This window comes from Mixophyes fleayi, chromosome 4 (genome assembly GCF_038048845.1).
Source record: "Mixophyes fleayi isolate aMixFle1 chromosome 4, aMixFle1.hap1, whole genome shotgun sequence".
Classification (NCBI taxonomy): domain Eukaryota; kingdom Metazoa; phylum Chordata; class Amphibia; order Anura; family Limnodynastidae; genus Mixophyes; species Mixophyes fleayi.
This window is the reverse complement of record NC_134405.1, coordinates 344,737,432-344,751,258: the sequence shown is the minus strand read 5'-3', so window position 1 is coordinate 344,751,258 and position 13,827 is coordinate 344,737,432. Positions and strand designations below refer to the sequence as shown.

At 45.0% G+C, this 13,827-nt stretch overlaps 1 protein-coding gene across 1 annotated transcript in view; it reads left to right on the top strand.

Moving 5' to 3' along the window:
* Window positions 1–7,888, top strand: part of PDE3A (phosphodiesterase 3A) — a 233,816-nt gene extending 225,928 nt beyond the window's left edge. The window contains 1 exon segment of the mRNA XM_075210812.1: window positions 3,231–7,888. Within this exon segment, the coding sequence (XP_075066913.1) occupies window positions 3,231–3,457 (227 nt within the window). The 3' untranslated portion in view covers window positions 3,458–7,888.
* Window positions 7,889–13,827: the final 5,939 nt, after the last annotated feature.

The window sequence follows — 13,827 nt, the reverse complement described above, 5'->3', positions numbered from 1 at the left end:
GGGGGCAGATGGTTCTGGAATAGAACAGCACTTAATTAGTGTCCGGCACTTAATCATGTGATGTACGAAGACATATTCTATTATTTAATTATTATCCATGGCCCATATACAATGTTATATCACTCACGTAAGCCCCAGAGGAGCTTACAATCTAACGACTGTCATGTATAGTCCCTGGAGCAGTGCACCTCGGCGCGGCATGCAGCGTGGTAATCAGTTTAGTCTGCTTCCTTGCTCCACCCCGATCCCTCCTCCAGCCACACCCCCAATGCAAAGCAGCGCAAAGTGTTAGTTATAAGACAAATATGGAGGCAAGACTGTAATGTGTCGCTCTTTCCTCCTTATTTACCTAAACCCCTAAATTCTCTACAATGTGCACACACCCAGAGAACATTCACACTCCACATAGACGGTGGCCGAGTTTATTTTACCCTGACTTATTTATCAAGCTACATACTTATTTCAAGTTAAATATATATTTAAAGCCACATACACTTGCTGTAAAACTACGTCATGCATGTGTTATGACAGTAGGAACATGTTATTCTGGTTTCGCTGATGTAGTAGCAGCTGTCGGCTTCACATAACCCATGAAACGCGTGGCCAGTGATGTATTCATGAAGGATCACTGCTCCTTACTCGTCCTTCCTGACCTCTCTGCTGCTTTCCATACAGTTGAGCAAACACTTCACTCCCTTGGTCTTCGTAGCATCGTCCCTCCGGGTTCACCTTCCTGACTGCTGCTCGGTATCTCTCCTACAAGCCCTCGATCTGAGACCCTCATCCCTCTGTTCTTAGACCTTTGTTCTTCTCTCTTTATACATCGTTTTCTCTCCTTTGGCCTCCACTGCGGCCTCTATGCTGACGACCCTGATTGATGCCAACAACATCCTTCAGCCTCCCCTATCACTTACTGCATAAAGCTGGGCACAGATGAGCCCAGTGAGGCACAAAGCAGAAAGCTGGGTCTGAAGGCTCCGAGATCTGTCTCTTACTGGGCACTGCTCCAGGGCCAGGGATTGTTGTGGGTACAGCCAGTGGCGCACGTAGTGTTAAACAGGAGCATGGTTTCCTCAATATGTTCAAGAAGGAAAGGGTCAAAATAATTAACATTTTCATCATCATCAGTTATTTATATAGATCCACTAATTCCACAGCGCTGTACAGAGAACTCACATCAGTCCCTGCCCCATTGGGGCTTACAGTCTAAATTCCTTAACACACAGACAGACACAGACAGACAGAGACAGACTAGGGTCAATTTGATAGCAGCCAATTAACCTACCAGTATGTTTTTGGAGTGTGGGAGGAAACCAGAGCACCCGGAGGAAACCCACGTAAACACAGGGAGAACATACAAACTCCACACAGATAAGGCCATGGTCGGGAATTGAACTCATGACCCTAGTGCTGTGAGGCAGAAGTGCTAACCACTGAGCCACTGTGTTAGTATTTCAAGGGGTAGATGGAACAGAGCAATGTTCTGCAGATCTGTAGAGAGGTCAGTAATGTAATAATCTGCAGAATATATCACTATGTATCTGTCAGGGGGTAGATGGAACAGAGTAATGTTCTGCAGATCTCTAGAGGGGTCCGTAATGTAATAATCTGTAGAATATATCACTATGTATCTGTCAGGGGGTAGATGGGACAGAGCAATGTTCTGCAGATCTCTAGAGGGGTCCGTAATATAATAATCTCCAGGATATATCACTATGTATCTGTCAGGGGGTAGATGGAACAGAGCAATGTTCTGCAGATCTCTAGAGAGGTCAATAATGTAATAATCTGCAGAATATATCACTATGTATCTGTCAGGAGGTAGATGGAACAGAGCAATGTTCTGCAGATCTCTAGAGAGGTCAGTAATGTAATAATCTGCAGAATATATCACTATGTATCTGTCAGGGGGTAGATGGAACAGAGCAATGTTCTCCAGATCTCTAGAGAGGTCAGTAATGTAATAATCTGCAGAATATATCACTATGTATCTGTCAGGGGGTAGATGGAACAGAGTAATGTTCTGCAGATCTCTAGAGGGGTCCGTAATGTAATAATCTTTAGAATATATCACTATGTATCTGTCAGGGGGTAGATGGAACAGAGCAATGTTCTGCAGATCTCTAGAGAGGTCAATAATGTAATAATCTGCAGAATATATCACTATGTATCTGTCAGGAGGTAGATGGAACAGAGCAATGTTCTGCAGATCTCTAGAGAGGTCAGTAATGTAATAATCTGCAGAATATATCACTATGTATCTGTCAGGGGGTAGATGGAACAGAGTAATGTTCTGCAGATCTCTAGAGGGGTCCGTAATGTAATAATCTGTAGAATATATCACTATGTATCTGTCAGGGGGTAGATGGGACAGAGCAATGTTCTGCAGATCTCTAGAGGGGTCCGTAATATAATAATCTCCAGGATATATCACTATGTATCTGTCAGGCGGTAGATGGAACAGAGCAATGTTCTGCAGATCTCTAGAGAGGTCAATAATGTAATAATCTGCAGAATATATCACTATGTATCTGTCAGGAGGTAGATGGAACAGAGCAATGTTCTGCAGATCTCTAGAGAGGTCAGTAATGTAATAATCTGCAGAATATATCACTATGTACCTGTCAGGGGGTAGATGGAACAGAGCAATGTTCTCCAGATCTCTAGAGAGGTCAGTAATGTAATAATCTGCAGAATATATCACTATGTATCTGTCAGGGGGTAGATGGAACAGAGTTATGTTCTGCAGATCTCTAGAGGGGTCCGTAATGTAATAATCTTTAGAATATATCACTATGTATCTGTCAGGGGGTAGATGGAACAGAGCAATGTTCTGCAGATCTCTAGAGAGGTCAGTAATGTAATAATCTGCAGAATATATCACTATGTATCTGTCAGGGGGTAGATGGAACAGAGCAATGTTCTGCAGATCTCTAGAGAGGTCAATAATGTAATAATCTGCAGAATATATCACTATGTATCTGTCAGGGGGTCCATAATGGTTTGAACCCCATGTTTCTGTACCCTCTATATTTGATCCTATCTGTCCTGCGATGTCTTAGTACTTTGTGACTGTAGAGTACATTGTGCTTCATGTGAATGTATTTCACCTGTTTCTAGGTCTATCGTTGGACATTTCTGAGAGGTGCAGAATACATGTTTGGTGACTATAAATTGCTGGTTTGTGATTTGATGTTTGTCCAACCTGAAGATCTACTTTATGTTTGCAGAAAAGAAAAAGTGCAAAAGAAAAATCTACTGTCAGATAACTCATCACCTGCTGGAGAACCACAAAATGTGGAAGACAGTGATCGAGGACGAGCAGAGGTCGGAGGTGGTGGACAAGGAGCCGTCTGCCCTGCACCAAAGCTCAGAACAAATCCAGGCAATCAGGGAAGAAGAGGAAGAGAAGGTGAATCCCAAACAGGAAAACTCTGATGCAGAGAACGATGAATGAGCAGATGGTGGAGGACGTTCCGGAGACACCTCGCAGCCAGCACAATGCTTAGACACAACACTGTAGAGATACGGCAAGAAAGACGATATCGTGCCTCCGTCTGTTTATTCTGTTTTTCTATATACAGCGACCTCTAATGCTCAAGGACACATCAGCATGGTCCACCGTTTCTAGAGACTTGATGAGCGGGACTGTAGCAGAAATATATAATATATTTAATAGTTATATACCTATATATGTATCATGTTAAACACACACCTGTCTAAAGATGTGTGGAGATATATATACATATATATATATATATATATATATATATATATATATATATATATATATATTTATATATGTTTATAAACGGTCACTGTGAACAAACAAGATTACACACGCACACATATTGTTGGAGCGAAACTGTCACTTATTTTGCTATTGTTAACACTTCCTCTTCACCAAGGACTTCCGGAGGTTGCGTGTAATTGTCCTACCCGGATTGGTTTACGTAGAACAGGTGACGCCCTGGGGGTGGAGCCAAGCACTGTCATCAGAGGATGTTCCTCATAGTGGCAGAACACAGAGGAGAGATATTTAAGAGACGTCTGCATTTCAGCCATTATACTTATACAGCAAAAAATTCCTAAGAAATGCGTCGTGAGGACCATTTTGTAATAAATTGGGCATTGCAACAGTCAAAATCAACTACGCAAATAAATAGGTTATTTTTTATTCCATCTTTATGTTGGAAACACGATTACAGCTACTTTCTTACAGTAAAACAGAATGTTAATGGAAAGTGAAACGCGTTTTACAAACACTTTTACTTTTTTCCATTTTTCAATTCTTTCTTCTGCCACTTAGAGGAACATAGAGAAGCGGTTTATAGATCAGGCTCGGTGGGATTCCAGCATCAGTATAACGTACTATACTCAGGGCAGCAACTTGTAAGGAATTTAGGAAATCCTCATGTTCTGGTGCCATTGTCTGAATTAGTGGTGTCTCCTTTGCGATACGTTTAGTACGGATTCGAGTGACAATATTTATCTTTTATAGCCTATAATGCACTAAACATAAATTATTCTATTGATTTGTGTAAGGAATAAAATGGCACCATAACGGTTTTATTTGCCCCCGTGTTACGTCTCCCCCTCCTGCAAGACGGGCAGCGAGAGACGGCAAATAGGAGATAGTTCTCCTTTAGTTGAAAGGTACTGATTGGCCGATGAATCCTGCCGCCATTTGTCAGCGTAGCACCAGAGAGGTTAATGGAGGCCGTAGATTGGATCACGTAACACATTACCGTGTCAACCAGTAATATTAAAGGGAGGATTGTTTCTTTCTACGTTGTTCATGCTTTGAGCCAAACTTCTATTTAAAAAGTTGATATACACTTTCAATATTTTATTTCACAATATTATATTTGTTAATGATAGCTATCTTGTTGTAAATACGGAGACGTTTTTATTGGTTCCTATAGATAGGAGACTCTTTTTTTAAAAGAAGGAAGCTTTTTTTTGTAAAAAATATTTTTTTTAAGAAAATCACCGATTTTTATAAGAGCTGTAAAGCCATTTTCACGCCCATGTCGACGTTTGTCCATCTGCCAAATCAAACACATTGTACAGTACTGATCTATCTAATACGGGCACAGACCCACAAGAACCCTTCAAGCTGCGCACAGCGGAGGCAGCCATTGTTTGGGTGGAACCGTGAGATTGGAACAAGTGACAAGTGCCTCATGCCTCCGTAATGCCACTGGTAGCCAATGTTCTGATTGGCTTTAATCTCCTAGACAATGGCCACCGCCGCTGTGTTCAGTGGTTGTGGGGTAAAAACAGATCATAGAGAAATGAAGATTATTGGGGTACGTAGCACACTGTCATGACAGTGAGGAATAAATACATTTTGCAAGGGATATTGTATATATACTGTATATATGGAGATTTATGTATCAACACAACAATCATCTGTTTTATTTGCTGATGTGGATTTAGATATAGATTGTCATCAAACCACCCTATAAAGCCTTAAGTTGACGTACACAATACTTTATTCTGAGGTGGGGTTAGCATGGGGGGGGCTGAGTGGCCTAAGGTCGGGAGGACACGTCAGCTGTCAATGCTCTGAAGGAGACGTAGAAACCAACGCATTTCGCCAAGGAGACTTTTGATTGGTCCAGTATTTCCTACTTAGTTATTGATTGGTTGTTTAAACATGTGGGATCATCATCCGCCTGATATAGCCGTTCAGTATGAGCTGGGAGACGGTGCAAACACTGCTGCAGTGCGGCATTCCAGGACGTAGAAGGGAGCGTGTGATTGGATGTGAGACACCTACGTCACCCCAGCATTTAATTCTGTGCTTGAAATCTCTGCTGCCTCTGAGCGTTTGTGGCGTCTACTGTTAAACAATACGAACAGCTTCTACGGTCCATTGGTTCATTAGCTGAGTCCAAGCAAAAAGTAAGAGCAAAACAATGAACCTGACAGATCTGACAGCAAGTGAATAGTCACAGCCTGCACCATAGCCCGCACCATAGCCCGTACCTTCAGATTAACTGCCAAGAGCAAGACGACTGTGCCTCAGAGAAAACACTTTTCTGCTTTAGATAAAAATGTAAAAGCACCTAAAATGCAGATTGACCTCGTATTAAAAGGCAACTTGTAACATTGATAAATACAGATATAATTGTTCCCATAACATGACAGAACGTAAGATGTTTAACATGCCGCTTACATTTAAAATGCAGCTGTGAGCTACTGTTCTCTGTTATCACTCAGAAAGAAACTGTCCATCGACAGAAAGTATTGTCCACACAGGACACTGAGAAAGGGGCGGGCCAAGCCTGCTTGTGTAGTGGGAGGAGTCACCACCCTGGTGTGGCCCCATCCCCTTCATTAGCTATGGAAGGGGCCACACAACAATGTTCTATCAGCTGTTTTCAGTTCTGAATCTATATAGATATGTATTAGTCATTGTTACTGACCTAGAAAGATCAGGCCTATAATACGTCTGCTCCTGCACAGAATTAATGTCTGAACAGTGAACGTCATGTGAGAGACCTTAGTTGAGAATGTAGTGTTGGTATTTTCTTATTGATGGTTCTGTCCTGGACAGTTACGGGTTCACTGAGGTGAATATTATTGTACATGGGATTATTCTCTGCTCTGTATTATATTAACTTATTTCTCTGGATAATTCTGTTCACTTTCAGCCTGTGGACGTGTCATGGTAGCGTTACTCATAGCGGCACTTGTGCAAAGGCGCCAAAGGGACATTGCACCGGGCTTGGCGCAAACCTGCCACAGTCTAGATGACGCCGTGACTGCTGCCACCTAGTGTCTCCTTTAATTACTACCAGTTAAATACAATTCCCATTATAAAGGTGGAAGTCGCCCAGCAGAATAAATAGCTGCTCTGGTTACAATACCAATCAAGAGTAGTGTTATAATTAGTGAAATCGAACAGCATTGTCAAACAAACACATTCACTACACGGCGGTCCCACTGCTGCGACTGGTGTCTGTTACATGTAAATATATATATATATATATATATATATATATATATATATATATATATATATATATATATATGTGTGTGTGTGTAATACGCACTCCGCACTGCTCGATGTCACCCCCTTATATCTTTGGTTTTATTTGCAACTCAGACCTTGGAATTGTTTAACTTGCACTAATTGGGTTCCAAACATTTGCACAGATCCTCCCAGGTTCTGCATCAATGAACTGATCGTTAGCTTTGTGTGTGGATCTCGTTTCATAGACTATATTATAAACCTGTACAACTTCTGTCAATCCAGACGTCCTTAAAGTGTTACAATAAAATGCCAACCACTATAACTTGGTTTATAAGAAATGTTTACCTGGATAATGTCTGAAATACGGGCAGATGGTGCACACAAGATGTAGACAGATGTATAGTTCCCCCCTTATATTTTACATACGATACAAGCAATAGCACTGTAAGTAAGCACTCACTGAGCTTCTCTCCTGTACTCACGTTGCACAGTGTATATCTGTAGATGCCTAAACTCAGGTTATTTTGTATATGTAGGAGATCATTGCTGCGTTAGAGAGCACTTGGCATTACGAGGTGACTCTGTATAGTGAGTGGCCATAATTACCATGTAAGCAATAGCGGAACCTCAGTATTGATGCAAAGTGGCCGGGTGTGGCCCTATCGGGTCACTTGTTAGTGGCACCTCGCACACGTCAATGATACAATCTTTATGTATTATGATTCACCACGATTTAAGCAGGGAATTGTTGTCTGAGGGTTTTAAGTGTTTTTTTTTTTAAGCAGGTGAAAACTTTTGGAATACTTTGACTGCATAAATATTTCTTTTATTGTAATGTTTTTGTCATCAGACCAGAGTTATGCCAGTGTTGAGACCCTAAATAAAGACATGAAATTCTATGTCGCCGAACGACTGTTGCTCATTTATTTAGGAATTATCTTCATTAAATTAAGTTTGGAGTATAGTGCTCCTGTGTAGCGGTTTTCCCAGGATGGTTGGTTCCACTCACCCTTTAACTCACACTATGTATTATTATACTGATTTTTGCGTGGTGAAAGTGGTGAACGAAAAAGTTATATTGCAACTTTAAGTTCTGAATGAATCCAAATGATCAGGACAAGGGGAATCGGCTCCTACAATTATGTTACTTTACATGGGACCTAAAAGGAAGTTTTGGGGGGAGCAGGGGGGGGGTCATAGCCCGAGAATCCTTCAGGTCACATAGTGAGAACACGACATCGGAGCCAGAAAATATTGTGTTACTGATATCACCAAATAAACATAGAATCTGACAGAGGATAAGAATCACTTAGTCCAAATTCTCCTGCACCCGATAACCTCAGGATCTATTTCATTCCTGTCTATCCCAAGCATGTCTACATCCCATTGTTGTTTTAGTCTTTACCACCTCTGTTGGGAGTATCCTCCACCTATCTACTACCATCTCAGTAATGTAATCATTCCTCAAATTCCCCCTAAAACTGTCACCATTCAGCTGTAGTGTATGTCCTCTTCTGCTGCTTCTCTTCTGTATCCTGTTAAACCGATGATATATGTAAGATCTTCTGTCTCATCCCCCTCTCACTTCTCTGCTCCAAGCTCTACATTTTGGGGTCCTTTATCCCTTGCTGGTTTGGTTACGTAGATCATGTACCATTGCAGTTTCCATTCTTTCCACAATCTCTAATTTATTTATGTCCTGGAGATTTGGCCTCTACAGCTCAATCTATATTCTAGGTATAGTTCCATCAATGGTGGCACCACCGCTCCCCTCTGCTTTAATCCCTCCCCAGAACCTCCTCAGTAGTTGCCCTTTTTGTGCCAATAATACCATATTCAACCTTTGGATATTTGAGACCTGAGTGCAGGATTTTGCATTTTGTCATTGAGCTGAGTTGCAACGTTCTTCCTCCAATACCTACCTACCTGGATCATCGTTCATTGTGGTAACCCGGTGGTGTGTCTGCTCTGTTACATAACTTGTGGTATCTACCAAAAGGAAGACTCTCCCTTCAGTACTAGTAGTAATGTCACCAGTGGAGATATAAAGAAGACTGGTCCATGTGCAGATAATTGGATGACCCTACTGCTAATCTCTCTATCTTCTGAATGTACTCACAACTGGCTGTCGTTTATCCTTCAACCAAGATCATATCCACTGAGCCACCTTTGAATTCCAGCTTACTAATTTATTTTTCAGTCTCTGATGTGGGTCAATGTCACAGACTCCACCATGGGAACTGACTTTTTAATAACTGTGAAATAGCCTCAGAGCTGGGCATCTGGTCCCTGGGCAATGGATGAACACTAAAGTAACCTTAAGACCACCTACATGAACATCTCCCAGCTCGGGTTTAAATAACAAAAGGTGTGACTTACTTAGCCCACAGGAAGCCCACACCGCGATGGGATACTTTATATAGTGGCATCTTTGGATGGAAGTTTAGGTCATAACATTTAACAAAGTAGATATTATTACACTGAATTGAGGACTCGAACTGATGTAAAATTGTAATATCCTTTGATGATCTATACATTCAGTAGACTTCAAAACTCATCACTGTCCCGATTTTGGCTGGACAGTCCCAATTCACAGTCCCATTCCCATAAAGTGGCTGTTTGGGGTTGGATTGGAGCAGGGTTTGGGCGGGTCGGGGGCTGGTCTTATGCTGAAACGGTTTTGTAAGGAAAGTGGGGCAGGGTAATTGGGTGAAACAGGGACAGGGTGGGGCCAGAGTTACATATTTTGTTCTCCACCCTCAGTGAGTTCAACAGATTGTTCCGGTACATTGAACACAATCACCTGTGCACAGTAGGTATGTTGTCGTATCCAAGGGAAGGGCGACTCTGCATGAACAGTATAACTCTCTGAGATCCCTGTACGGGGCAGACTGCAACCCTTCCCCCGGGGCATATGTCCGCTCCCCATGCATCCAGACACAGATAGCGGAAAGCTCATGATTTGGGATAATATATAAAAGCTGCTGAGAACGACATAAATACATCTGACTATTGTGGTTTAAACAGTTATTTTCATGCTATGATATACACGTAACCAGAGCCCCCACATGCCTCTTACACCCCACTTAGCACATGTCGGATATAAATAGATGTTGTCTTTGTGGCTCGTTCCAGATCTGTCTGTGACATTTTGTTCCTGCTCTCGGCTTATGTGTAATAAACAAAAACCAGGACTGTAGTCAGGACGCAGAATACGGCAGCTGGAACTGCACCTTTGTGAAAAAACACCATTCAGGGCTAAATTAGTTTTAGTCTATGTCATTCCTTTCACCATTCACTGTTTGGTTGGGCTCTTTGGGGTTCTAATTTTCTGTTTCTAAATTTAGCAAACAAGATCGTTAGGAGGAAATAAAGAATTTCAGCGCCGTCTCCCAACGTCTGCCTCCATCTTCTCACTAATTGAGGAGCTTCTTGTGTCTCACACAGTTCACATCTACTCATTATACACATTACATTACAGCTGGGAACAGATACACGTTATATAGATCGAAGTTACTCCCATCGCTGGGTGGATGGATCCTCACAGACGTCACTGAATGGATTGTAGTGTGAACGACATTTGGATACTTTATTACACTCCAACGTGCACCCGAGGATGGAGGATGAGGGTAGTTGTTCTGTGTCTTCCCGCTGTCTACATAATATACACAGAGCCTGGACACTACATCACGGGCCCAGAACAACATTTGGAGGGGTCCCAGAGATGATCTTCAGCTGTTATTAGATTGTTTGATTATAACATACTTTATAGCAATGTGATTACTCCTCCTTCATCTTTGTTACCTTAGGAAGCCCAGAGAATGGGAATAGATGGTAAGAATTGTATTTCACAGGCAGAAAGAGAGGAATTGTACAGGGCAGTTGATTAATATTAAAAAATAAAGTTATATCCAGCAAAATCAATTTCCAGGGACATAAAACCTGTGACTGTCCCTGAAATGAGGCAGTTGGCAGCTTTGCAGAGCATCAATGAGGGTGAAATGAGCAGCGATTAAATGAATGGTGGAAACAGGACAGGGATGGCCAGGGAAACATGTAGGCGGGACCAAAGTGACGGTAGGTGGGGCCAACACAAAACTGGGCGGGATTAGCACACAGCCCTAGACCCATCGGTGGTAGGCGAGGCCAATGCAACACGCCAGTCATAGTAGGTGGAGCTAACACACAAGTAAGCGAAACATTGCTCTTGTAGGCGGAGCTTACACAAGGAGGTGCAGAGGACACGGTTATGTAGGTGGTACAGCAACGGGAGATCCCTGGGTCAGCAGTAATCTAGCCTTAGCTGGGTCTAGGAAGCCCCGTTGCATGAAGCTCGGCCACCATCAGGGAAATTATTCTTAATGGGGAGTTGTTCACTGTCAATCTCCCACTATTTCTAAAGTCTCCTTAGCAGTATACAATAAAACTAAATAAATCACATTGCCTCTTCCTACCTGTGCACAAAAGTTTATGGTGTCCAAGCAAAGACCTGGGGTGGGGGGGGGGGGGGTTACAAAGAGCATTCTAGTGACTGATATACAAGAGAGTATCCTATTATTAGGATAATAATTTGTATTATAAGGTTTGTATTAGAAATACAAAGACCAGAAATACTGGTGACAGAGGTGAGTGTGGAGGAGACCGTGCAGAGGTTATGCGGAGGTGTGAGGGGGATGTGTGATGGTGTGTGTGCGAGGGGGATGTGTGATGGTGTGTGTGCGAGGGGGATGTGTGATGGTGTGTGTGCGAGGGGGATGTGTGATGGTGTGTGTGCGAGGGGGATGTGTGATGGTGTGTGTGCGAGGGGGATGTTTGGTGGTGTGTGTGCGAGGGGGATGTTCGGTGGTGTGTGTGCAAGGGGGGTGTGTGTGCGAGGGGGATGTTCGGTGGTGTGCGTGCGAGGGGGATGTTCGGTGGTGTGTGTGCGAGGGGGATGTTCGGTGGTGTGCGTGCGAGGGGGATGTTCGGTGGTGTGTGTGCGAGGGGGATGTTCGGTGGTGTGCGTGCGAGGGGGATGTTCGGTGGTGTGTGTGCGAGGGGGATGTTCGGTGGTGTGCGTGCGAGGGGGATGTTCGGTGGTGTGTGTGCGAGGGGGATGTTCGGTGGTGTGTGTGCGAGGGGGATGTTCGGTGGTGTGTGTGCGAGGGGGATGTTCGGTGGTGTGTGTGCGAGGGGGATGTGTGATGGTGTGTGTGCGAGGGGGATGTTCGGTGGTGTGTGTGCGAGGGGGATGTTCGGTGGTGTGCGTGCGAGGGGGATGTTCGGTGGTGTGTGTGCGAGGGGGATGTTCGGTGGTGTGTGTGCGAGGGGGATGTTCGGTGGTGTGTGTGCGAGGGGGATGTGTGATGGTGTGTGTGCGAGGGGGATGTTCGGTGGTGTGTGTGCGAGGGGGATGTTCGGTGGTGTGCGTGCGAGGGGGATGTTCGGTGGTGTGTGTGCAAGGGGGGTGTGTGTGCGAGGGGGATGTTCGGTGGTGTGCGTGCGAGGGGGATGTTCGGTGGTGTGTGTGCGAGGGGGATGTTCGGTGGTGTGCGTGCGAGGGGGATGTTCGGTGGTGTGTGTGCGAGGGGGATGTTCGGTGGTGTGCGTGCGAGGGGGATGTTCGGTGGTGTGTGTGCGAGGGGGATGTTCGGTGGTGTGTGTGCGAGGGGGATGTTCGGTGGTGTGTGTGCGAGGGGGATGTGTGATGGTGTGTGTGCGAGGGGGATGTTCGGTGGTGTGTGTGCGAGGGGGATGTTCGGTGGTGTGTGTGCAAGGGGGGTGTGTGTGCGAGGGGGATGTTCGGTGGTGTGCGTGCGAGGGGGATGTTCGGTGGTGTGTGTGCGAGGGGGATGTTCGGTGGTGTGCGTGCGAGGGGGATGTTCGGTGGTGTGCGTGCGAGGGGGATGTTCGGTGGTGTGCGTGCGAGGGGGATGTTCGGTGGTGTGTGTGCGAGGGGGATGTTTGGTGGTGTGTGTGCGAGGGGGATGTGTGATGGTGTGTGTGCGAGGGGGATGTTCGGTGGTGTGCGTGCGAGGGGGATGTTCGGTGGTGTGTGTGCGAGGGGGATGTTCGGTGGTGTGCGTGCGAGGGGGATGTTCGGTGGTGTGTGTGCGAGGGGGATGTTCGGTGATGTGTGTGCGAGGGGGATGTTCGGTGGTGTGTGTGCGAGGGGGATGTTCGGTGGTGTGCGTGCGAGGGGGATGTGTGATGGTGTGTGTGCGAGGGGGATGTTCGGTGGTGTGCGTGCGAGGGGGATGTTCGGTGATGTGTGTGGGAGCACAGTGAGAGTAGTGTGTGTGCGAGGGGGATGTTCGGTGGTGTGTGTGCGAGGGGGATGTTCGGTGGTGTGTGTGCGAGGGGGATGTTCGGTGGTGTGTGTGCGAGGGGGATGTTCGGTGGTGTGTGTGCGAGGGGGATGTTCGGTAGTGTGTGTGCGAGGGGGATGTTCGGTGGTGTGTGTGGGAGCACAGTGAGAGTAGTGTATGACTGTCAGTGTCACATGAAAGGTTTGTGAACGTTCAGTAACAATGGTTGAAGCCTTGGCGTGACGTTACTGCTCACATGGAGGATATCTATGTGCTAAGTCTACCTGTATGTGTTAGTATGATTCACAGGTACCCGGAGACCATAAGAGGTGAGCATGGGGGATACAGGTTACAGGGACGGTAATGTAAACCAGATTATACGAGGGACAGTGAATGACAGTGATAGCAGTAATCAGCGGGAAGTAGGACTGAGCTTAAGAAAACAGGGCTGGGGAAGGTACAGAGGGTGAAGGAACAGTAGAAGGAGAACACAAGGAAAGAGGGCCCTGCTGCTGAGAGCTTACATCCTAAAGGGAAGGGGGAGACACAAGTAGG